Source organism: Sardina pilchardus, chromosome 6 (genome assembly GCF_963854185.1).
Source record: "Sardina pilchardus chromosome 6, fSarPil1.1, whole genome shotgun sequence".
Lineage (NCBI taxonomy): Eukaryota > Metazoa > Chordata > Actinopteri > Clupeiformes > Clupeidae > Sardina > Sardina pilchardus.
Window position 1 is genome coordinate 19,235,601 of NC_084999.1, and position 25,906 is coordinate 19,261,506.

The window sequence follows — 25,906 nt, forward strand, 5'->3', positions numbered from 1 at the left end:
AAAAGTCCTGGAATTTCCCTTAAAGGTTCACTGTATTCAAATAATTGTTTTCCATATACTAAAATGCTGGTTCTACAAGGCACTGACAATATACTGTATATATACACCAACTCGTGCAGTATATATATATGGCAAATACATATTGTCTAAAAATAAGCTGAGACAAGGAGCTTTTATCGTATATAAAATACAAATACATATTATTTTAAAATAAGCCAAGGAGACAAGGAGCTTTTATGAGTACTTGTATAGAGAAAGTGAGCAGAAATGATCTGACCTGATTTGAATGATATTCGTTTTATTTCCCAACTGGCCTCCAACCAATATTGATGTCATAGAAAAGAACAAAAACATCAGGCTAACAGTAGCCTATTCAGAATACAAATGTAGTCATGAAAATTCTCCATCCTAAAATCCATCTTTTCACGATCATATTAAATATTGAATTAGCATCTCTGAATCAAAGGCAGCATATCAAAACATTCTCAAGAGAGAATAAAAGAGTCTAAACAAACTGAATGCAATCTCAAATATTGACAAGTACCCACATCTCAATCAACACTGAAATGTTAAGATCCCATACTTTGTGTTATGAACATGGAACAGGTGAGAATAATAACACAGTACACGGACTATGGTCCGACTATGAACAAAGGATGAATACATTTTGTGTTTAAGGTCAATATTTTCAAGGGATATAAAAATGTATTTTACATAAAAAAGTTACTCATCTTCAGGGTCTGCAATGTGCAACTGTACAAGCCAGAACAAAAATTCATCCAACACATTTTTACATATATTAAGTAATGAATGATGAGTAACGAAGAGAAGAACAACACCACTGAATATGTACTGTACAAGAAAGGCATTCAAAATAAACATCTCAGCTCTAAACAGATCCACTCTAACATCTCATGACCCTGACCTTGAAGTGCCACTCCGGCAAAAATGGACCAAAGGGTGCTATTCTACCCTTCCACTGGTCCATTTCCGCTGGCGTTATACTTTAAGCTCTTCAACTGGGCTAAACTCTGCAATCAATAGCCACAAAATGGGGGGAAGTTACATCTGTTAAAAAGAAGCTGAATTTTGTTTTTACAGTGCTGGATATATCTTTTTACATTTGGTCAATGTCTGGATTTTGAGGAGTGGGACTAGTGGACATTGAATCGGGTACATGTGTACGTTGGTGCTCTTCCAGAAGATGAAAGAAAGCAAATGCCTTGTCGCATTCTGTACATTCATACACCACTTCACCCACATGAGACTCTTGGTGCTTCCTCAGGAGTGAAAGGTGGCCAAAGGACTTGTAGCACATGTCACAGCGGTGAGCCCCTCCAGTCCCCTGGAATTCAGTATGTTTCTTCTCATGTTTTAACAGTTCCTGAGCTGTGGTGTAGCACTTGTGACAGACCGTGCACTGGAAGGGCCGGTCGGCGTGAGTTCTTTGGTGAGACAAAAGGGAGCTTTCAGAGTCAAAAGACTGCGGACAAGTGTCACAACGAAACGGTCGCTCGTGTATAAGCTGATGCTTGCTAAGGTACCGCCTCTTCGCAAAGCGCTTGTCACAGACTTGACATTTGTAGGGACGGCATTCTGGTTGCATCTTCCGATGCTCACTAAGATCTGCTTGAGAGGAGAATCTCTTTTTGCAGTCTGGACAGTTGTAAAAGTCCTCTCCCACATCAACCTCCTCCTCCTCTTCAGTAGTCTTTGCAGCTCTGGAGGAATGCTTTAGGGAGGTGGGGGATTGCAACTTTGGACCCGTCCTGTTTTCAGTATACAAACGTTGGCGCTGAGCACACTGGTGCTGCCTAAAAGCATCGCTTCCCAGAAAACTTTCGCCACATTCTGTGCACTCATACTGGGTTGTGGCCGTCAAGTGACACTGCTCATGGCTGGCCAGTTCCGTTTTTGATGGAAATGTCATATTGCAAACTTTGCATGTGAAGGAATGTATAGTGAGATGATCTGCCAATTCCATGGCCTGCGAATAACTCTGGGGGCAGATTGGACATTGGTAAATATTGTCAGGATCACTGGTTTTTGCTAGAACTGCATCTCCATCATCATCACCATCTCCAGATTCCTTCTCATTTCCATGACGACTTAAATGGTTCAGGAAGTGATGACGATAGGTGAAATTCATGTGGCACTGGTTGCACTGATAGCGGTATGGACCGGACACCTGGTGGCTTAGCTGATGCTTCTTCAGATGGGAACCATGCAAGAAGTGCTTGTCACATTCTGGGCAAACATATGGACGCTCCTTAGCAGCTTTGCAGCCATGTTCAGAGAGTTGTTCCGGATCTCGAAATCGCATTTTGCAAATTCCACAGCGATACTTAAAGCCCATCTGATCTCCACTGCCAGGGGAAGATGACGAGGCAGAAGAAGATGACGTCAAAGGAGGTGTATTTGATGGTGGAATCAAAGGGGGGAGTTCTTCCTCCTGTTCACTGTGAGTTTTGCGATGTTCTGCTCGGGTTATTTTACATGAGAAAGTGCGGTCGCAGAGATCACAGGGAAAATTCTCATCACGATGAGTGGCCATGTGTTCAGCAAGTTGGGAGGGTCCTGTGAAGCTCAGATGGCACTTTGAACAACGATGAGGGCGGTTCTTTCCATGTGAATGCTTGTGTTTCCTCAATGCAAAGAGGGAGACGAAGCCCCTTCCACATGTCTGACACTGGAATTCTGACTTGTGGCTTCGCTGATGTTGTTGCAGGTTTACAAGCTGGAAGAAACATTTCCCACATTCTTCACACTCATGTGGTTTCTCTCCAAGGTGGCAACGTTGATGGTCCTCAAGGCTCTCTGAGGTTGAGAACGTTTTTCCACACACATGACAAGGAAAATATGGAGCAGAGTCTGAGTCATCTTCACTGGCCTCATTTTCATCCTTGACACTTACATCACTCTCTTCATCAACATCAACTTCAATATCAAACTGATCTGCTGAGGAGCTACTTCCTTTGTCAGGATCAGAATTTGATACACCTTTAGCATGCTTTAGCTTATTGTGCCTAGCATATGACTTTCTGGTCGCGTAAGTTTTGTTGCATGGATGACAGGTGAAACTCTCAACTGTGTAATGGGACATTGTAAAATGTTGATTTAAGGACTTCTGAGTCATGAATCTCGAATCACAAACAGAGCAGCAGAAAGGTCGACTGGGATCATGGCATGCCTTATGATTTTCCAAGTCAGATGGAAAACGGAAGGATTTTAAACAGATTTGACAAGTGCTCGTTTTAGGGATCTTTACGCCATGTAGGGAATTCATATGTCGCGAGAGCGTATGTTGTTTTTCAAATTTCTTGCCACAAATTTTGCACCAGGGCTTCTTTTTAAAAAGATCTTCTCGGCCATGGTCCTCCAAGTGACTGATGAGCATTAGTCCATCTATGAAGCTCTGATCACATTCAGAACACTGGTATTTGTTTGCTTTGTCTGAGAGACTATCCTGACCTGAACTCTGGTCTATCTTTCTAAGTATTTTCTTGTTACCATCTTTGCATGAGAATTGGGTCTGCAGAACTCCTGTTCCTGTGGTATTTGAACCTTTGTCAAACACCAGGACAGCACTTTTCTCCTTAGTTAATGGTTCTGTTGCTGGGCTGAGACGGCTTTGAACAATGTCTGTTTTGCCTGGACACTTGTGCTTTTTTAGAACATTCTTCTTAAAGAAACCTTTTTTGCATTTTTGACAAGAGAGAGGGTATGCTGTTGTATGTGTACGTACATGCATTCCCAATCCACTGTTGTTGATAAATCGCATACTGCAGTAAGGACAAGGATAGGGTTTTGTTTCATTATCCTGATCATCCACATTATCAGTCTGTATCGTGCTGGTCTCATATTCTTCAAGAGGATCTTTTTTAATAAACACGTCCTCAGACACAAGATATGGCTTTTGTAACGTGTCTTCTCTATGTGTACTGAGAAAATGCTGTTGCAGTTGTGAGAATAACAAAAACTTTTCACTACAGTTTGTACAAGAAAAGGTCTTAATTTTTGGAGGAGTGCTGGATGTTGTCTTTAATTCCTTTTTGATTTCTCTGCTATTGACAACACATTTTGATTTGTGGTTTTGAAGTGCTTCTTTTGGGAACAACTGGCCACATCGTTCACAGAGTGTTTTTTCAGAGGCCTCTCTTTTTGAGGTGCATTTGACCAAGTGCCGCTGTAAATAGTCACGCCGGATAAATCGTTCTCCACAGTTTTCACAACCAAAGGGCTTCTCTCCAGTATGAAGACGGGTGTGCACTTGTGCTTGCCCTTGACTCTTGAATTGTCGAGGGCAGTAGGCACATGAAAACTTTAATTTATTTGAATAATGCCCTTGTATTCTCTGCAGGAGTTTTGCTGTTTCCCTACACTGCTGTTCTGTAACTTTTGCTTTGACAGTCTTAGTTGCACTGTTCAGTGACGCCCTTTTGCACTTCACCAGCAAAGTGTGTTTCTTCAGTGACGACAAAGAAGAAAATGACGAGCCACAGCGTTTACAACTGAATGGCTTAGATGTAGTATGCAACAGGGACGTATGACGGGCCAAATTAATTTGACTAGAGAACTGTTTCGAGCAGGTGTTGCACTGGAAAACTTCCTCTTGCTTTACTTGTACAGAATTTTGCCAACCAGTCCCCACATGCTTGGGGCTTATCTTAGGGACACAGACTTCAAGCCTTTGCTTCTTCCCTCTGCATCGATTTTGATGAACTTTAAGATGATCATATCTGGAAAAACAACTGTCACATGTCTTACAGCGGTATGGTTTCACATCTGTGTGGGTTAGGATGTGACGTCTGAGGTTCCTGGCTTTGGAAAAGTTCTTATTACAGAATTTGCACCGGTACTGACCATCAGCATCAGCTGTAGCTGCTCCACCTTGAGAGGTTTTGACCACTGGTTCAGTTTTCATAATTTTCTGAAGAGGCATTGACTTCCTTCTAAATATTCCATCACAGAAAGCTTCATGCTGAAGATATCGACGTTGGCTCGCATATTTATGCCCACAATGCATACATGTATATGGTTTTTCTGCCAAGTGTGAAGGAAGATGTTTCAACAAATAACTTCTGTATTTGAAAGACTTTGGGCAGTGAGGACATTTGTGTGGCAGCTTATCTTTCAGAGCAGTCCCAATCTCTTGAGAGCTCTTTTTAATAACATTTGTTGCGAGAGAAGTGTCTTTACATTTTTTCTCATGCACGTGTGCATTGTCTATCCGACTGAAGGATTTGCCACACTTCTTACATGGGAACAAAGTAACTGTGGTGGATTTCTTTCCATTGCATTCCCTTTCATGGGAGTCTAATAATGGCTTTGTGTAGCACCTCCCACATTTAGAGCAAGGGACGAGTAGTTTTAATTTGTGGCCATTCAAGTGTTTTGTCAGACTACTTGCCCATACAAAAGCGTGTGGGCAATATTGACACTCAAATTGTTTTTTAACTTTGTGTAACCCACGTTTCACTTCTTTTTTCTCAGTCTTTACTGTGACCTGTGTGTCTTTTGTCTCTGTGATCCTCTTTGTACCATTGCAATGCTCCACATGGGCCTTCAGCGGCTCCATCCGATGAAAGTACTGGCCACATTTTTTACAAGGATAAGGTTTCTCCCCTGTATGAATGCGAATGTGGCGGACTAGAGCAGCGCGACTGCTAAAATGGCGTTTACAGAACTGACATTTTGACGATGATCCTCCCGGCAAGTGACTTAAGCAGTGATCTGCCAATGCTTTTGCATCCGCAAAAGATTTTTTGCATAATGAGCACCTAAACTCTTCTTTGCTCGCTATGGGCCTCTTGAGTTTTTTGGCTGGCTCTTGAACAGGCTGAGGTGTGGCCTTCTTGGCTTGATTTGCCTCCTGCTTGTCTCTGCGCTCATGTGTCACCATGTGTCTTAAAAGGTAAACAGGAAATCTGAACTCCATTTGGCAGTCTGGACACTTCAGCATCCCCTTGTTGTCATGACTCGCTCTATGCTGTAACAAATCAGCAATGGTGGGGAAGATTTTGTTGCAAACTGAACACTGTACCTTCCTTTTGTGACTCTGAGCATGGGCTATCAAATAGGCGTGCTTTTTGAAACGTTTACCGCATTGCTGGCAGTTGTATGGTTTGTCTCCCTTGTGCTGAGCCATGTGGTTCTTCAAGGTGAGCGATTCTGTAAAGCGTTTTCCACAAAATCGGCAAGACAACTTTTCTTCTTGTCTCTGGTCTGAAGTCACTTTCAGATCATCAGGATTTGCAGTTCTGTACCTGACTGGCTTTCCAGTCTTAGCAGACAGCCGATGTTTCCTTGAATGTTTGAATAATCCAGAGGTATGAGAAAAAACAGCAGGACATAACTTGCATTTATAGAATGCGCCAATGGGTGGTGATTTCTTTGAAGCTTTTGGTTTGGACTTTTTCCCTAAAACCTCACTCTTCATTTCTTGCTTGATCTTGCTGAATTTAGTTTTATAAAGTGGCAAGCAGGTATTTTTGATATGTCTAGCCAGATTACAGACAATGGTAAAAACAACACCACATAGTGGACACTTATACCCACTACTTGTCTTCCCCTTCCCATCAGCTTTTGTGTACTCTTTGAGACACTGCACACGTAGATGTCGGACAAGGTTGTAGGAATATTTGAATGCACGGGGGCAGAGTGGACACTTGAATCGGGTGGGCAATGTGCTAAGAGAGGGAGCATTGGTCTGTTCAGTGTCCTCCATCTCCTGTTCTTTATATGACATGGGGCTTTGAGACGGCTCCTCTTTCCGATCACACTGCTCTCTTCTGTGTCTGTTCAGGTTCCACGAGTATTTGAATACCTTGTCGCAGTCTTGGCACTTGTAAGGTTTCTCACTAGAGTGTGTCTTCATGTGCGAATTGTACTGTGCACGAAGTTTGAAGACTTTATTGCATATGTTGCACGTGTTTGAAGGGGATACTGGGTCTCTCTTGTAGATATCTACCAGCTTTACATAACATTCACCGAGTGGGCCATCTGAGGTCTTGACTGCAGTTTTTATCATTCTCTTCATAGGGTGGGGAATCACTTTCTCAGAAGACTGCAAACCAACACATCTATTTAACCGTAGGTGCCGTTTTAGGGAGCCACCCTGGGTAAAATATAAGCCACATCCATGACACCTATATGGCGTCTTGTTCTTATGTTTTAGTTCATGTATGCGGAACCCATCCTCTTTACTAAACAAGAGGGGACAATGACGACATTTATACGTCACTTTTGCCTTAGTGAGCTTTTCAGAGTCTTCAGTGTCTTGGTGTTGCACTGCTTTTGGAAAGATCTGAGCTCCTTCCAGCTCATGATGTCCACACCTATGCCGTTCTGCAAGTTGAGTAAGATAGCATCCACAGGTGTGACAGAATTGGAAACGGAGCTGGGAGTGCTGATGATGGTGTTCAATTAGATCATCTAAACTCTCTGCAGTTCCACTGCATTGTGCACAACGATAAACACCAACCTGGCTGTCATTATGCTCTTTGTAGTCTAAAACCACAACAGGATCCAACTTCTTCTTCATGTCATGTGATTCTATTAGACGTGCAACTTCAGAAAGGTGACTGGTCTCATTCTCATTTAAATTGGATTCACTCTGTTTGAAGTTGTCCTCTTGTTTTGTTACATCTTCACTCAATTCAATCTGATCTTGTTCTGCCTCAAATATACCTTGTGGATTATTTGGCTCTGGTTGGGTTTGGTTTGGTTCCTCACAGACAGATACATCTGTAATCTCTGAATTCTGTGGAGAGTTAAAACTGGACCTAAGGCCATCTTCTGAGTTTTTCAGGCAAGTTTCAAGAAAGTCAAAACTACTGTGCTGCATCTCAAGACCACTAGTGAGTTGACAGACATCCTTTCCTTTTCTTAACTCATCATTATGGCCAGACTCTAGTGCCTCTGTTTGCGGTGACTGTGATGTAGGATTTTCTTCAGGACCAGGAGTGGGAACAGATGGTAAGGTCTCAGGGTCTTCATCTGTGGACTTTGGAGCATTGGCAGTTGTCAGTATGTCCATATTACCATCCACATCATCACCTTCATTGTGAAAATCAACAGCATTTGCGTTGGGTTCCTTGATCATCTCATGGACATCAGATGTGAGTGGACAATCTCCAGAATTTGGAGTCTCCAGAGCATGATCTGACACACTTTCAGGAGCAATACACAGATCCTGTTTGAGATCTTGTTCTTCATTTTTAAGATCAGATGTCTCCCTCTCAATGTCTGGTTCTGGGCTACTTATGTTTGAGTACTGATCCTCCTGTAAATGGTCTTGTACCACTTTCTGTTTTTTCGTCTTACAACCCAATGTTGCACTTTTACAAATGTCTGGCTTTAATGTGATGCTTTTATCTCCATCTGATGGCCACTCCAAATTGTTAAGGTTCTTTGCTGGCAGAGTCTCATGGGTTTCAGCAGTTTGTTCAGAATCGAAAATCTCATCAAAATTCGAAGTCCCTTCATTGTCTGATTCAGAGCAGCTACTAACATCCGAGTATCCATCAAGAAGGGCCGCTGTTGAAGCAGGGTCATATTTTGGAGTCTCCAGGTTTGTCTCTACATCAAATTCTGGAACAGTATCACCCAAAAGAGGAGACTTCGTTGGTGTCAATGCAGTGCAACCTCCATCCTTTAAAAAGTCTATTCCTAAAGGATTTGAATCCAATGCTGTCTCAACAACAGTCTTTAAGTCTGTATGGGTAGTCTCCTGATATATTCCAGAAGCATGGTTGCTCTCCTTCTTCAAGTGACTGTTGGTCTGAACCTCCATATTCTCTTTTGGGCTCTGGAGTTCTCCCAAAGCCATTGGATCAGCTACTGGGGTCGGGCAGCATTTATTCCATCCATGAGCCATGCCGTCTAGACTTTCATGAGGAGAGGAACATTTCAGCTTCCAATCCTTTGAAAAAACAAGCAAGAGTGTTAATGGCCAGAACACTGTGCTTGGAGGACATAGTAATGTTTATGCTTTTATTGCCACAACAAATACAAATGGGCACCACAAGTGGACATTAACATGTACCTTTTTCCACCTGTAGTGTCACAACCACAGCAATGACAAAGATTGGCTTCATTTGTCAGGTGACCTAAACACAACAGAAATGGTTAAAATGCAATGCATTTATAAAATGTACAGATTTACTACCACTGAAAAAAGACAAAAGATGATTATAAAATAAGATGCCCCTTTATTAGTGAAACAAACACATATGGACCAGGACTCTGTTAAAGGAATAGTTCGGAATTTTGGACATAGGACCTCATTTCCAACTTAGTCGGGGTGATATAGGTCGGTGAAGACCATTTTCAGTGAATTTCTGCCCTTCCTTGAGTTGCAGCGTTCATCTCGTGCTAACCTGGTGCCGAGATAACGCAAGTCAACGGTAACATCCAGCCTGCCACTGAAAACACTCCACAGAACACCCGAAACAAATAAATTATAACTGATGTTACCGTTGAAATGCTTTAGCTCAGAACCAGTGTTAGCAAAGGGGGACGCTGCAACTGAAGGAAGGGGTTAAACGCGATAAAAACTGTCTCCACCGACCTATATCATCTCGGTAAAGTTGGAAATTAGGTGCTATGTCCAACATTCCGAACTATATTGGGCCACCCTTTGCAGCTATAACAGCTTCAACTCTTCTGGGAGGGCTGTCCACAAGGTTTAGGAGTGTGTTTATGGGATTTTCTTTACCATTCTTTCAGAAGAGCATTTGTGAGGTCACACACTGATGTTGGACGAGGCGACTGGCTCTCAGGATCCGATCTAATTCAACCCAAAGGTGTTCTATCGGGTTGATGTGCAGGCCAGTCAAGTTCATCCACACCAAACTCTGTCATTCATGCCTTTATGGACCTTGCTTTGTGCACTGGTGCACAGTCATGTTGGAACAGGAAGGGGCTATCCCCAAGCTGGGCTTCGTCCCTTAGTTCCAGTGAAAGGAACTCTGAATGCTTCAGCATTAACCAAGATATTTTGGACAACTCCATGCTTCCAACTTTGTGGGAAGTTTGGGGATGGCCACTTCCTGTTCCAACATGACTGTGTAACAGTGCGCAAAACAAGGTCCATAAAGGCAAGGAGAGTTTGGTGTGGATGAACTTGACTGGCCTGCACAGAGTCCTGACGTCAACCATGGGATGGATCCTGAGAGCCAGTTGCCTCGTCCACCATCAGTGTGTGACCTTACAAATGCGCATTTGAAAGAATGGTCAAAAAATCCCATAAACACACTCCTAAACCATCCCAGAAGAGTTGAAGCTGTTGTAGCTGCAAAGAGTGGACCGACGTCATAATAAACCCCATGGATTAAGGCAGGGATGTGACTTAAGTTCATATGTGAGTCAAGACAGGTGAGCGAATACTTTTGGAGCGAATATAGTATGCAATTCCAAGGGGAGGAAAACATTTTTGGTAGACTCATGCACTTGAAAAAGGTAGGAAAACAGGAAAAGGAAAGGAAGGAAAGGAAAACAAAGGGATGCAGCCCGCAATGAGCCATTACCTGTTGAATCGCTCCTATGAAATCCAGCTTCAGGTCACAAGCCTATGTCCTCAGGCAAGCTGGGCCCCTGTTGTGTGGGAGAGGACACAGCATAGTGTTATTGGAATGGAGGAAATGAAGAGGAATCCACTGAACAAAAAAAGAAGCTTAGTGACCAACCTCAGATAGGAAATGTCACGTAAAATAAAGCCCTTACAACCAAGAGAGTGGGAGATGGATGCACAAAAGCAGTCAAAAATAGATTCAAAAGCCAGTTGTTGATTATACAAGGGACCCATCCACTTGGACACAATAAGATTCCACACCATGTTAACAGGGGAACTTAGGTCAATGACTACACTTCCAAAGACACCATATTCCAATCAGGGGCAATATTAAGAATAAGATTTATCCTTGTCCAGCAGAAACGGGAATATACCCTTTTAGGCCTACATGTAAATTGGCCTTGTAGCGATGGGCAAGACTCTGGGGTATTACACCTGCCACTTGACCGCAAAGCCAAAGAGCCAGGCCTGTTGGTATGACAGTCAACTCAACCGTATACTCAACCGTAGTGACTCCGTAACACTGTCCTTCCCTACATCTCTTCGAGAAACCAGGGGTACAAAGTTTCTCAAGGTTTCAAAAACATGAGGAAGGGTAGAACTATGTGTGACACTTTGTGTGGTGATCACACCTCCCGGCTCATATTGGGCAAAGTCAGCAAAACTATAGGCGTGTTTCCACTATCGGAACTATCGGGCCGTTTTTCAGGGACTTCACCGTGTGCGCGTGTCTCCACTGACCGGGCCGTTCCGACAGGGCCGTCTTCAGGGCCATTTACAGGAACTAAAAGAGTACCTGATGGAGGGTAGGTACTAAAAACGGCCCGGTAGAGTCGCTGGGCGGTACTAGTGGCTACCTCGCGCAGATTGGTTGTCGCAGTGACATCAGCAGATCACGACAAACAACCTCGAAATTTGAAGTGAGGAGTTGCTAGACAGCTAGAGGATTTTTTTTCACAACATGAGAAGCAGAAGACGATCTACTTGACTCTACTCGTCAAAAGAACTCTTCTAGTCCTTCCAGTCTCCTAGTCAAAACAGAGCTTTTCGCTGTTGTCCTTGCTTGTGTGATGCCAATAAAACTCACTTTCCAACACGTAATACTTTTACACTTTGCCTGTAAACTGAGCTAGCTAGCACAGTACCTATAGAAAGTTAATGGCAAGGGCTAGTAAGGTTTGCTAGCTAGAAAGCTAAGGACTGTGGTTAAACGTGTATGTTGTTACAAACTAACCTCATTGCTTGTGTGTGATACGACACACTTTCGGACACAATAAACCATTTAATTTAGCCAGTTAACCGACCTGGCTAGCTAACTTTTGCACCGTAGCCTAATGAGTGATGTTCGCTAGCGGTTTCGTACACGCAACCTAAGCCTACAAGCTGTTTACAGCTCCTCTAGTCACGGTAAAATTTCATGTTTGGTATATAGTTAATCTAGATACACTTATGATGTGGGTGCTTGCGTTTCTTTACGAATCTGCAGTCTTAGTTGGTATACAAATGACTTTAAGTGACAGCTATATCGAACCGAGTAAACGGACGCGATTTGATGACGGTGTCGCGAGGTCCATACAGGGCCATCACTGTAATGGAGACACAACGTCTGAGAGGACCAGGCCAGTCGCGGCCCGGTCAAAAGTACCTTCCCCCAAAAAAGTCCCAGAGCCAGGGTAAAGGAAACACGCCTTATCTCAAAAGTCTAAAGGCAGTAGTATATGCTTCATGATTAATGAGCACTAGGGCTGTTGAAACGAATTTCGGTATTCGAATATAATTCGAACCTGTAAAAAAATAATACTATTTGAATGTTAAAATTATATGTGTTAAAAAAAATAATAATGAAAAAAAGTGTGACTATCTTTAGCGAAGGTGTGATAGGCCTAACAAATCGCTTTTCACTCTTAATGCACTCTAAAAATGGCGGCCAGCAGTGCGGAGGTGGAGTTCATCACTCCTGCCAATTCAAGGAATAATGTGTGGAACTTTTTTGGTTTTCCATCACGAAATGGACAAATAATCTAGCCTAGAAATCTAGACGCCCCTAGCGGCAGCAAATGTAATTTGGCTGGCGGGGCAGTCTAGGCACGATCCATAGAGCCAGGGGGCTGAGAACTCGAAAAACCAGCGGGCCAATCACAGCGTGTATAGAGTCGGTGGGTGGGCTTAACATAATGGTGACTGACATGCGACCAGAAGTTGCGACGGTAACGCATCCTGTTATTTGAAAACAAGAAGATGATTCGTTTAGCGTTATCCTATTGCGTGGAGAGGGAAGGTTACGCATCCTGCTACTTGAAAACAAGAAGATGATTCGTTTAGCGTTATCCTATTGCGGGGAGGGAATTTGAAAGAGGGGTCTGGTTTTAAAGACTTTGTCTACGAGCTTGAGCCAAGGTACAAAATTCCTAGCCGCGCAACCATCACAGACAGTTGTGAAACTATATGATACCACTTAAGACAACGTCATACAAATGATTCGTGGACAAAAAAATCGCCTTAACCACAGATGGCTGGACGTCACTAGCCACTGAGGCATATGTGACTGTCACCGCACATTTTATAAACGAAGAATGGGAACTGAAAGACTTAAAACCATTGAAGCCCCGAAAAGCCACACTGCCGAGAACGTAGCCAAATACATCGGAGACATACAGTAGTTAACAAAAAACGCTCTGCACTGGATCCAGAGAACGTTGACCGGCTTGTATTTTTGGCGAACAACCTTTAGGATCAAATCTTGTCTATTTTTTTAGTTGGTTACTGTATTGCCTGGCCTTTATGTCTTTTCTATGTTTAATTGGTTACTATATTGCCTGGCCTTGCCTACAGCCAATGCTACCGTTTGCACACTTAAACAGCGCACTTTGATTTACTTTTGTTCTGTTTCATACGAAAAGAGAACTGTTGACAATGACTATGTTCATTAAAGTGGACAACTTTATTCATTTTGTGTCTAAGCCTAATCATTATTTACTTAGCAAGACAGCCATCACCTGGTAATTACATGTTTATTAGTAATACTGAAAAGTCCTCTAGTGGACACATGATGTAAAACAAGTCAACTACGATGTCAGAGTGGCAGTGGCAACTCATAAGTCCGTTTTTACAGTGTGATAAATAGTAAATATTGTCAAAAATGACCATTAAATATTCGAATATTATTCGAATTTTGAAAAACAATTATGAATGAAATTCGAATGGGTTAATTGAGGAAGATTGACAGCCCTAATGAGCACCAACTCCACCATCGCACAACAGTTCTGCTCTCTGGATCGGGAGCTTATAATGGTCATGTGTTCACTCTTTTACCTACCAAGGGAGTTTGCGCTGATTGGATTAGGCCTTGCCCATGTAAACCGAAAAATTCTGAAAAGGACGGCAGTTGTCCAAAGCCCCATAGCGCTGCCCGTCATGATTGAATCAGTGGGCAGAGCAGTGGGCTCTCTGAATGGGATTATTAAAATCTGCATGGACAATAACATGAGAAAAGAAGAAGGAGAGGGACAACATCAGGGATAAAAGGGACAGGGAGCTGACCCACTATTTGGATACCATCATGGAGAAGCTCACGGCCCTGCAAAAACGAATTGATGGACAATGAGCCTATTTCACAAGATGTTGCCACTGTGTAAACTGGAACAGCTCAGTCTATAGGAAAGACAGAAACAGGAAGATGTTTTACCCTGCCAATTAAGGCATCATTAACATCAAGTAGGCCAGGCACCTGGACACTGTGAAATTGGCTCATAGAGAGTAGCCACGTAAAGGAATGTGGCTCCTCGCCCAAGACCAAACAACTTCAATCTTATCTGCTTTTGGCCCCCCTCTCTTTTTGCAAACGTACCATAGGCGCAGTGATATCGTACACAGCATCTGAAAATAGTCCCCATAGACAACAAACAGTAGTAGTGCCAGTAGTTTGCAAGTTGCCTTGATTATTACGCCAGATGAGAGTGTAGTTCCATGTCAAAGCAGCCTAGAAAAACGCCAGGTTTCATTTTCAGTTGGTCTTATTGCACTTTCTAACTTGAGAGGAGACACGTTTTAAATGGGAAACCAGAAATCTTAGTCACTTTTAAACATGAAGCTAGCAGGCGAGAAGCTAATGGTCTAATCCGATTCAATGATCTATGCTAGGCTGAAGCTAAAAGTTGTATAGCCAGACTCACCGAATGGCTGGATGAACGGGAACAAGGTAAATATCGATTGTTTTGCTCGAGGGGAGGTGGAAAATGAGCGTATTTCCAAAAATGGCGGAATATCCCTTTAAGGCAGGGCACAGCAGGCGAAAACATGTTTTTTTCATGCACTGGCCAATTTAGAGATTTTGGGCTAGTTTACTACCTTAGCGTATTCCTTCACTCTACTACAACAACAAAGTCCAATTTACACATTTAGGCGATTATTTCATTACCGTTTGCCTACTCACGGCTGTACATTTCTCCTAAATTCACCGAAAGCTAGCATTCTAATGTTTCATGCACTACCACGACTGTTATACAAAACTTGTGTGGTACCGTTTGAAAGCTCTGTTTCTCCTGTAGGACAATGTGCAATCCAAATATGGACATTCTTTTGTATCTGCAACCAATCGTGAAAGTCCAATGGCAACGCAATCGCATCTCATTGGCTGTGTTTTTTTCACGATTCAAAGTAGGCTAAAAAAAAGGGAAATCTTATTGAAATCTTTTTTTGATCAAACATTTTAACTTGAGGCGACACGGTCACCGTTAGACTAATGGGGAAAATGGATGGGAAATATATGGGCACAGTTCTTCCAGAACTTTGTGCCAAGTTAACGCGATGTTGAGGTGTTTTAATTCTCCACACAACTAACACGTTTGATGAGGGTCTGCTAACTGTTTCACGATATGCCTACTTCTCATTGCAAGGCATAACATAAAAACCCACCCCTCACTGCCTACACCTGTTGCCTATTTTGTCTGACCTGGCCTGTAGGTCTGCCACGCGCGCCTCCCGAGTGGAGTGAATCATGGCTCTGTTCTTTCTCATTCTCCTTGCGACTCCCTACACTGCTGCTACGTTTCCCCAAGCTCTCCTATGGACACTTCGACCTTGTCTATCACATCTAATGATATTAGACAAAGGCTCCACTACATTACCGTCCTCCTCCGATTATGGAGAGGCACACGGTCACTGCCGACCATAAGCTTTCGTTCTCCACACAACTAACACATTTGATGAGGGTCTGCTAACTGTTTCACGATATGCCTACTTCTCATTGCAAGGCATAACATAAAAACCCACCCCTCACTGCCTACACCTGTTGCGCGGCGCTACGGTGATAACACTTAGCTAGCCCAATGCATTCATTAGGATCCAAACAGAGACGTTAGACGTTAGAAGCAACCAAACGCTTCCATGTTTTCCCTATTAAAATACAGTTACACGACTACAGTAGTCACACGAGCAAGTATGGTGAGACAAAATAAAATGTGGTGCATTTCTAAGCAAGTAAGAGGGATAACTACAGTATATTGTGTGGCGCAGTAATATCCTCACTCTTGCACTTTCAGTTTCACTTTGGAGTATATTACTGCCCTGAGTCTAAGTGCTCCCAATGTTATTCCGCCACACAACATAGTTATCTTACCAGTGTGGTATACTACCAATCTCGATTAGTGGGTTAGCGAGGTATGTTGCGCTCAAAGCCAGGATATGCTGTCATACGAAAGTGGATTTGTTTTAGCGTCGCTGTATCACCATGGTATCTTATGCTCGCAACCAAACCTGGTCGGGAGCAGGTTATGTGCTAAGTTATAGCTCAAATCGTGAAAAACTACCGCCCTCTGGCCAATTCTAACCAATCCATTATCTTGAAAAACGAAGTTATCTCACGTGTGCTAATCTGTCATACTTAGAACAAGTTCAGCCCCGCCTCTGCAAACATTTTGAAACTCGAAGGCGCTTTTAACTAGGTTGCGCGTGCAAATATGTCACTACTATGAACGTGCATACCATGCAATATTTGATGACCATCGATTTTTTGATGTTATGGGTTAGACACTAAAAAAGACCACCCTAGATTTCTCTGCCGCTCATAAATGCGGAAGTAATCGTGTGTTAACCTAGGCTGTCTTGTGCGTCTCCACGTTTCCCGATTGGTCAAAGTCACCCCAACCACGAGAACGCGCACAGATCTGAGCTGAAAGCCTAGTTTGATAAATTCATCCTTGAGTGAGTTTCGTAGTACCACTCAACTCTGATTGCGACTTTCGTTTTTAGCAATCCAGGTTATCCAAAGAAAACCTGGTTATGTTCAACGAGATTCGTAGTATACCCCACTGCTTAGAAATGCACCACGTTTTATTTTGTCACGTTCTGTTTGGATCCTAATGAATGCATTGGGCTAGCTAAATGCTATCACCGTAGTGCCGCGTAACAGAGCCAGTAAGTGCACGCATTGAAACGTGAGAGGTATGTATCAACGTCTTAGTTATGGTAATCTTGAAATTTCACAGTCTGAAAGCCCATTCCATACTCTCTCTTGAGATATGTTCAATTCATTGGTATAGCTTGTCATACCTCTGTAATGGGGAGATACAATATCATCAAAATTGATTATTTTTCAGTTTTGTGTTACAATACTTCCAACAAAAAAGCAATATAGACCTCATAATTACTTTTTCAAAGACAGCTTAAACACTTCTGTAGAGAGACATAACCATTTGCCAAACATTTTGTTTATAAATTGTGTAATGGAGCACCCAATGTGGGGGTATGAAAGAAATCTGCAATTTTTCTTCTGATTTCACAAGATTGAAACACAGTCCGTGTAAACACATACGGCTTACAAATGAATATGTGGAATCTATAGGTAGCATAGCAATCATTATTCACAGAAAATTGTAACACTTTTTGAGATAATGAACTTTGCTGCAGATTTAGATGAGGGCGCCAATGTGCCAAAAAATCAGAAGGGGGGTACCATGTTCAAAAATGTTTTTCTCTGGATGTATTAGGTATACCAATCTAATACTCTTTAGATGGTAAAAGTTTGAAGCAAATCTGAGATGGTCAAGCAGAAATTTTCTCTAAAATCCATTGAATTGAGGTGGAATGACCCAGATGTCCTGGTGAGAGCTAGCAGCCTGGGCTTTTTGATCGATTGCTAGCAAGCTCGACTCTCGATCCAAGGTGCTATTGCTTGTGGGTTTGACTGTACAACACAACACAGATTAGATTACAGTGGCCTTCCATGTCTTAGCAACCAGAAAATGGGCAATTCCACAAGAATAGATCTTTGGTATTTTGATGGTGGTCATCAACTCTCTTTGCTAACCCAAGCATTCTGCTTCTGCTGTTCAAGTAAAAGGAGTGGTGTAGGGACCATTTGGTGACAACAAGGCGCCAATATTAATGCCAGGGACAAGGAATAGGCCTTCTAATGTGACAAAGAACAATGTTGTGGTGTTGAGGGAGGCTCCACAACATCCTGACAGTCAGAATGGTTTGAATTTTCTTGCCTAGACTGAGGAATGAACAACTGCAATGCAGTGTTTCCACTAGTAACATCTCTTCATGGTGGCCCAAGACAGCACAAATAAACAAGTTAATAAATTCAACCACTCTATCTAACAAGTTAGTGTCCAGCAAGGCAACAGCATCCTGTCCAGCGAGTCCACATCACATACAGAAGCAGAATGCCCAACAGAAGCAAAATGACCAGCAAGCCCACATCACATACACAGAACGGCTGTTGTTATATAGCCTGACTCTCACCAGACCCTTGTAGTTCCGCCATGCTCCACCAGAGGCGTTTCGCTGAGCTCCACACAAGGGTCTGGACGCGAGGGCAATCCAAACCCCTGCCAGTGATCAAAAAATGAGCAACCAATCAGGAGCGCCGAAGCGAGTGTTTGATTCAAATAACAATGGCGGCACGCAGCGAGGAGTCTTGTGCTGACATTGAATCTGCTATTTCAACCGTTTTGTCGAATCTATCGAGTATTCATTCTTTAAAAGATTAAACAGAGAATAGTTTTGAAGACATTTATTGGTGGCAAGAGTGTTTTTACTCTTCTTCCGACCGGGTTTGGCAAGAGCTTGAAGAAGCCTAGCACGTCATTCAAGATAACAGGCAAGTGGTTTATCAAATCACATGCGAGGATGTTTTACAAGGACCCGCCTTCAGAAATACATCTCCTATCGAGAAGTCCCAGATCCTTGTGTGAAGCAGACAGCGAACTACAGGATCTGGCGAAAGTCAGGTTAGTTGTTATATGGTTGAATGAAGCACTGAAGACAGAATATTGAAGACTTTCGGCATACAAAAGTCAACAATAGTATCAAAGGAATAGTTCGGAATTTTGGACATAGAACCTTATTTCCAACTTAGTCGGGGTGATATAGATCGGTGAAGACCATTTTCAGTGAATTTCTGCCCTTCCTTGAGTTGCAGCGTTCATCTCGTGCTAACCTAGGTGCCGAGATAACGCAAGTCAACGGTAACATCCAGCCTGCCACTGAAAACACTCCACAGAACACCCGAAACAAATAAATGATAACGTCATTAACTATCAATGCACATGCCTATGTTGATAGAACAATGTTAGAAATAAAACTAACCTTGCATCGCATTGCAATAGCCTACTTTGTTCCCTGTATGGCAGTGGCGGATTGATATTGAGAAACTAGTGGCTCAAAATGTAATAAATCATTGAGTTACAAGGTTAGTTTTATTTCTAAAATTATTCTATCAACACGGACACGTATATCGATAGTCTGACGTTTTAATTGACTTGTCTCGGATGTGCGGTGGAGTGAGTAAGACTGTTGTTGATGTCAGACTGATGTTACCGTAGAAATGCGTTAGCTAAGAACCAGCCTTAGCAAAGGGGGATGCGGCAACTGAAGGAAGGGGTTAAACGCGATAAAAACGGTCTCCACCGACCTATATCACCTCGGTAAAGTTGGAAATGAGGTCCTATGTCCAAAATTCCGAACTATTTCTTTAAATACGCTTCCTTCGTATTGATTCTACATGAATTCCATGATTTCATTTATATTTCCTTTATTCATCACAAGCTTCAGGAGAGGGAAACCGGATTTTCAGGAGAGGAAATCACATTGCAACCAGGTGAATAACCTTAAGGCATGAATATGGATGTGCAAATGGTGACTGGTCAGGGTCTCGTAGTGCTGCCCGTCCCAAACAAGACACGGCACTATGGCATTTATGATTACCTGAAATGGTAACCATTGGGAAACAAAAACACTGTATGGCCTATTCTGATCAAAGCATAAACTCAGCACATGCTTACCTGTACTGTTGACAGTTGTTCCACCTCAGGAATGATAGCGTCAAGGCCAAGGCACCTGTGACACAAAAAAACCACATAGTCTGAGTAGAGTAGACAGCAAACTGCAGCATCATTCAGTGTATTTGGTATGGTGATACCAAAAGAACAAATGCGAGTCTATAAGGTGCTGTGTCCACCAATCAGTTTTTTTTATGCTGAGAGCACCCTCAACCTCCTTTTCTTGGCACTTCGGTCAAGTGTTTATTGTTGCTATGTTACCAAAACCAGCGCTGTGAATGCGGAGCTACTATCCTTGAAAATGGTAGCCGTCGGCGCAAAAAACGCGATTGGTGGACACAAGCCCTAAAGCTCTGTGCTCTACCTCTGAAACATGGGCTTTGCCTTTTACAGATCTACATCACTAATGGTCTACTACAACCTCCAACAAACTAAACTCCAACAAACCCCAACCAATTTCAGCCTAGATTAGGCTCATCCTCCAATCTGAACGGCTGAGCTACTACTGCGGGGCTATTCAATTAGTTTGTAACAGGAGTAACCAGTGCCACATACAAATGTAGATACAATAAACTACAACAGCACCAATATGGGCGTTCAAAATGTTGCATTTTGTAAAGGCAAGACATCGTTTTTGGTGGTTATTTTGCTGTATTTGTGTGTTGGAATCCACAGCGGTTAGTCCAACATTGGGAAGGTGACACTGGCTCTTTTGCTAATATGGCTAATACGAAATCTGTGATATCCTTTTCTAACATATCGACAGCAATGGAATCTGTGCTTTGCACAGTAACTGCTAAGTCCGTACAATTTCCAGCAAGTGCAAACAGTATTCAAACAGTGTTGAGGTGAATCAAATGTGCATAATTGGTCACATATCTAACTCTTCTCAACACATACTTGCTACTTTTAACGTTCCCACTATTTAAATGAGATAACCATGTTCACAAATTACCGTTACTTACAATGGACTTTATACCAGTTGAGTTAATACAGTTAAGTATTAACTTAGTTTGACATTGTAACTATTTGCGCAGTGCAATTGCAGTGCAGTGCGACTTACAACATGGTAAACATTTTAAGCTTTTTAAAGCAATTCTAACAACATAGCTAGGAAAAATGTAAAAAGGTAGAGTGCAGTAAGAATGTGCATCAATGAGCGAAATTGTTCCGAAGGGGGAATGCGGCTGGGAATGACCGCCTCCTTCTTGTCCATGTCAAGGTTGCCATGGTCGTGGACACGACAGGCACAACTAGGTAGATAGATAGATAGATATTTTATTGATCCCCAAGGGGAAATTCAAGATAGCAAGGTAGCAAGTCAAGAATCAGCAAGACTAGCTATAAGTACTGCTATGAGAGGAGATCATTCAGACGAGCTGGGTCTTCAGAAGTTTCTTGAAGATGGAGAGGGATGTTCCTACTCTAGTAGGAACTGGTAGTGCGTTCCACCAATGAGGAACAACACAGGAAAACAGTTTGGATTGGCTTGAGTGTGCTTCTTGTTCCTTACGCGTCTCCGCCTTCCAGATATAAACAAGGAGCGATCGCCTACTGAACAAACTGCAAGGTTGCAATAGCGGATAGGGACACTGGAGGCGGGAGGAAATATTAGTTTTCGTCAAGCAAAACAACGGTTTCTAAGCGATTTTATGACTATGAAAAAGTTGCATAGGGTCTCTTTAAAAAAGCTTTTGTCTTTCTTGAGGGAAAAAACAGAAAACAGTAGGGTCATTCCACCTCAATTCAACGGATTTTAGAGAAAATTTCTGCTTGACCATCTCAGATTTGCTTCAAACTTTTACCATCTAAAGAGTAACCATTTAAACTAACTTAGCCAAAATATTAGATTGGTATACCTAATACATCCAGAGAAAAACATTTTTGAACATGGTACCCCCCTTCTGATTTTTGGCACATTGGCGCCCTCATCTAAATCTGCAGCAAAATTCAGATGTCATTATCTCAAAAAGTGTTCAAGCTAAAGACTTCAAATTTTCTGTGAATAATGATTGCTACCTATAGATTCCACATATTCATTCCTAAGTCGTATGTGTTGACACTGACTGTGTTTCAATCTTGTGAAATCAGAAGAAAAATTGCAGATCTCTTTCACACCCCCACATTGGGTGCCCTATTTCACAATTTGTAAACAAAATGTTTGGCAAATGGTTATGTCTCTCTACAGAAGTGTTTAAGCTGTCTTTGAAAAAGTAATGAAGAGGTGTCTATATTGCTTTTTTGTTGGAAGTATTGTAACACAAAACTGAAAAACAATCAATTTGGATAATATTGTATCTCCCCATTACAGAGGTATGACAAGCTATACCAATGAATTGAACACATCTCCAGAAAGAGTATGGAATGGGCTTTCAGACTGTGAAATTTCAAGATGGTATTATGGCTATGGTTATTGAAATGTTATTTTTGAAATATTGGTCTACTATAACAACACATTGCTGATATCCATGAACAGTGACATCTAGTGGCATTAAATAGTGACAGCAGCAATTTATTTCGGAAATACAGGAAATATTTTATTAGTTCATCACTCAGCAAGTAAATGAAAATATAAATGTTTAACAGTATGAGACATAAACATCTGATACTTAGGAATAAGACAAGGATTATGAAATCATTAAATAATAGCACAAAAAAGCAACGCTAATTGTTGTAATAGACCAATATTTAAAAAAATGTTTTTTAATAACTGCAGCCATAATACCATCTTGGAATTTCACAGTCTGAAAGCCCATTCCATACTCTTTCTGGAGATGTGTTCAATTCATTGGTATAGCGTGTCATACCTCTGTAATGGGGAGATACAGTATCATCCAAATTGATTATTTTTCAGTTTTGTGTTACAATACTTCCAACAAAAAAGCAATATAGACACCTCTTAATTACTTTTTCAAAGACAGCTTAAACACTTCTGTAGAGAGATATAACCATTTGTCAAACATTTTGTTTACAAATTGTGTAATGGAGCACCCAATGTGGGGGTTGAAAAAAAATCTGCCATTTTTCTTCTGATTTCACAAGATTGAAACACAGTCAGTATCAATACATACGGCCTACGAATGAATATGTGGAATCTATAGGTAGCAATCATTATTCCCAGAAAATTTGAAGTCTTTAGCTTGAACACTTTTTGAGATAATAACATCTGAACGTTGCTGCAGATTTAGATGAGGGCGCCAATGTGCCAAAAATCAGAAGGGGGGTACCATGTTCAAAAACGTTTTTCTCTGAACGTATTAGGTATACCAATCTAATATTTTGGCTAAGTCAGTTTAAATGGTTACTCTTCAGGTGGTAAAATTTTGAAGGAAATCTGAGATGGTCAAGCAGAAGGCATTTGTTGAATTGAGGTGGAATGACCCAGTACAATGTCAAATGTTTAGTTAAATAGGCCTACACAGCTGTGTTTTAATGTCATATTGGTGGAACTGAGAGAGTTCTTTTAAGGCAAACATGCAAAAGACGTGGCCATTTGTGTAGAATCCACAAATCCACATTTCCTTGCAAACGATACCCGTTTTATAATGTTGTGGCCAGCCACTGAACGTCTTTTTCCTGTGGCTGTGCGCACAGGAAACCTGTGTATTAACACTCCACAACCTATTCAACTAAGATAGGCTGTCTGGCTAGCTAGCATACACAGACCCGTGTGCTCGAGTTCTGTAACTGGTAATCTAATTCAGCTTTGCATATGAAATAAATGAAAAGTTTCATGTTAAAGAATCCTCCATAGAAATGTATGAGGTTAGTTATTAATGCCAATTGTCAACACATATCCTGCCCATTCTTGTAATATGTAACCAACCTCATTGTTGGAAACGGCATGCTTTGGGTCTGGATAGGTTCACCCCTCGTCCGTGACTATAGCTTAAGCTTATGGTAATACTTAACATATCTAAACCTATTAAACGCCTTGCTCAAGGGTGCAATGGTGGGAATTGAACCCGCAACTTTTCAGGCTATGTACAGCATGCTAGCCCAGCTCCTTAACCTCCATGCTACCACTTTCCATTGATGGGTTGTCTTTTGATGATCTAATACAGTGCCATTCTGAACCTATTTGATTTAAATAACCAAGCAAGTCAAGCATGCCATACAGCCTACAGCCTACCAAAGGTGATGACATAAGCCATTCAACATAGGTGGAATATCTACTGTGTAAACTTATGAACCTATGGAGGAATACATCTAAACATTTCCAAAATAATGATTAGCATTATGACAAATGAAATCCATCATGAGATCAAACATCTAAAATAGCCATCTAAACAGCAGCATAACACCCTGGCTATAATGGACATTCTTTAAGCATAACGGCACACCTGTCTTTGAAACAGATCTGACAGTAAAGTGTGACAGATCTGTTCATTTCAGGGAGCATTGATGCCCTACAAAACCAAGCTTTTCGTTTTCACAACAGCATTACCTTTAGTGTTAAATGAAAATACAGGTAGCAATCTGAAAAGGTGAAAGTGTCCTGCGATAGGGGAATGGCACATTTAATTATCAAATCTGTAAATGGAAATACGTTCACAGGTTCCACAATAAGACAACACAATAGGTGTGCGTCAGTTCTTTCTCTGTGTATTCTCAATGGTCAGAAAACACCTGGGCAAGTTAGATCTTCTAGGTTGTGATCCATCAACACAACTTAATGTAATTTGTGCACATAGTTCGCTTGAAAACTTTGCGATTTGCATTTCAGCAATCCCAACCTCAAAGGCTTAACGTCAACTAATAAAGGACCACGGCACAATTGTTGGGATAATAGCTTGCAAAGGCTAGTTAGGTATACCCCTCTCACGTACACCATCTATGTTAGCCATCTAAACCGAAACTTCAGGATGCAACTTTCCTGCAGTAGTTATATTAGTTAGCTCGCTAGCCGCAGTGCTAGTTGCTAGTTACCTCACACATATTACTTCAACTACTGTGACTGCATCGGTAAACAAAACGAATTCGCTGTGGATTCACCAACTAGGTTTAAGGCTCAAAAAAGAACAATAAGCAGTCTGAATGACTGTAGTGGTCGTGATCATTGCAAAATGCCGTACACAGGTCGATTACACTAGTACTTGTTATCCTATAGTGGTTTCATTAGCAAACTGGTTGCATTGTTTGATTGGGGTTACGGTAACGTTGGTCGTTGCCAGCTAGCTAACCGATGGTAAAATTGCTAACTAGCTAGCTAGTTCAGCCAGCTAGCTAGCTAGCTAGCGGCAATGATTCCTCTGCATGATCACAACCAATCTCAGCAGCAAGAGAGCGCGCGAGGTATTGCCACTTACCTTAGCTAGTCTGGCTCCCCCTCCTTCTCTTCTATCTCAGGACAGAAGTTGGTCTGCGTCTAGTCCAGTTGTCAAATAATGCACTCGCTTCGAGCGTATGATCTATCAAACTGTTTAGATAAATTAGTACTGGTGGACTTTCGTGCCGTCGTCGCCCATTTTCCTTCAATTCGCCTTTTTCACAGACAATGTGGTGAAACCCACGACGTTTCACGACACAGAATCGTTGGGCCAATAAGGGGAAAGGAAGGAACCAAATGTACCCGCCCTCGTTCTACGGGGCTTCCATTTCACAACTCACAACGTGCGCAAACGTTAGTCTGCGCAACGCCCTGGTGCATGTTGGTAGAGCTAATAAAATGGCTTCCAAGTCTGCTTGGGTCATTTCTTCACGCAGGTCTTTTTTTGCCCTGTGCAACCACCTTCATCAGTAGTGTGGTGCTAGTTCAGCCCAAGAAGCAGATTGCTAGCTTCTGAACCACAAAAAAAGAACCTAAGGGAAATGGACCCTCCTCCGACACTTGTCCTGAGAGTCTCTGCACAGGATCCAGGAACCAGACCTAGGCACCAATCAAGTGAAAATTGTATAGGCTACTACTGTGTAGTAGACCTACTTAGGAAGTGTCCAGGATAGTGCGCTCATATCAGAGGGGTCCATATCTTTGTTTTGAGGATATACCATTCAGGAACCACAGGGTCACTCTTTGAAAATGAGGCCGGCGACCCCCATTTATTGGCAC

At 42.0% G+C, this 25,906-nt stretch overlaps 1 protein-coding gene across 1 annotated transcript; it reads right to left on the bottom strand.

The window, feature by feature from the left end:
* Positions 1-281: 281 nt before the first annotated feature.
* Positions 282-25,324, bottom strand: znf1035 (zinc finger protein 1035). The gene is made up of 5 exons (XM_062538897.1): positions 25,167-25,324; positions 19,861-19,915; positions 10,530-10,596; positions 9,047-9,110; positions 282-8,923 (listed from the first exon to the last, which is right to left on the bottom strand). Exon 5 carries the CDS (start codon positions 8,876-8,878, stop codon positions 1,118-1,120), a length of 7,761 nt encoding a protein of 2,586 aa, XP_062394881.1. The 5' UTR covers positions 8,879-8,923; positions 9,047-9,110; positions 10,530-10,596; positions 19,861-19,915; positions 25,167-25,324; the 3' UTR covers positions 282-1,117.
* Positions 25,325-25,906: the final 582 nt, after the last annotated feature.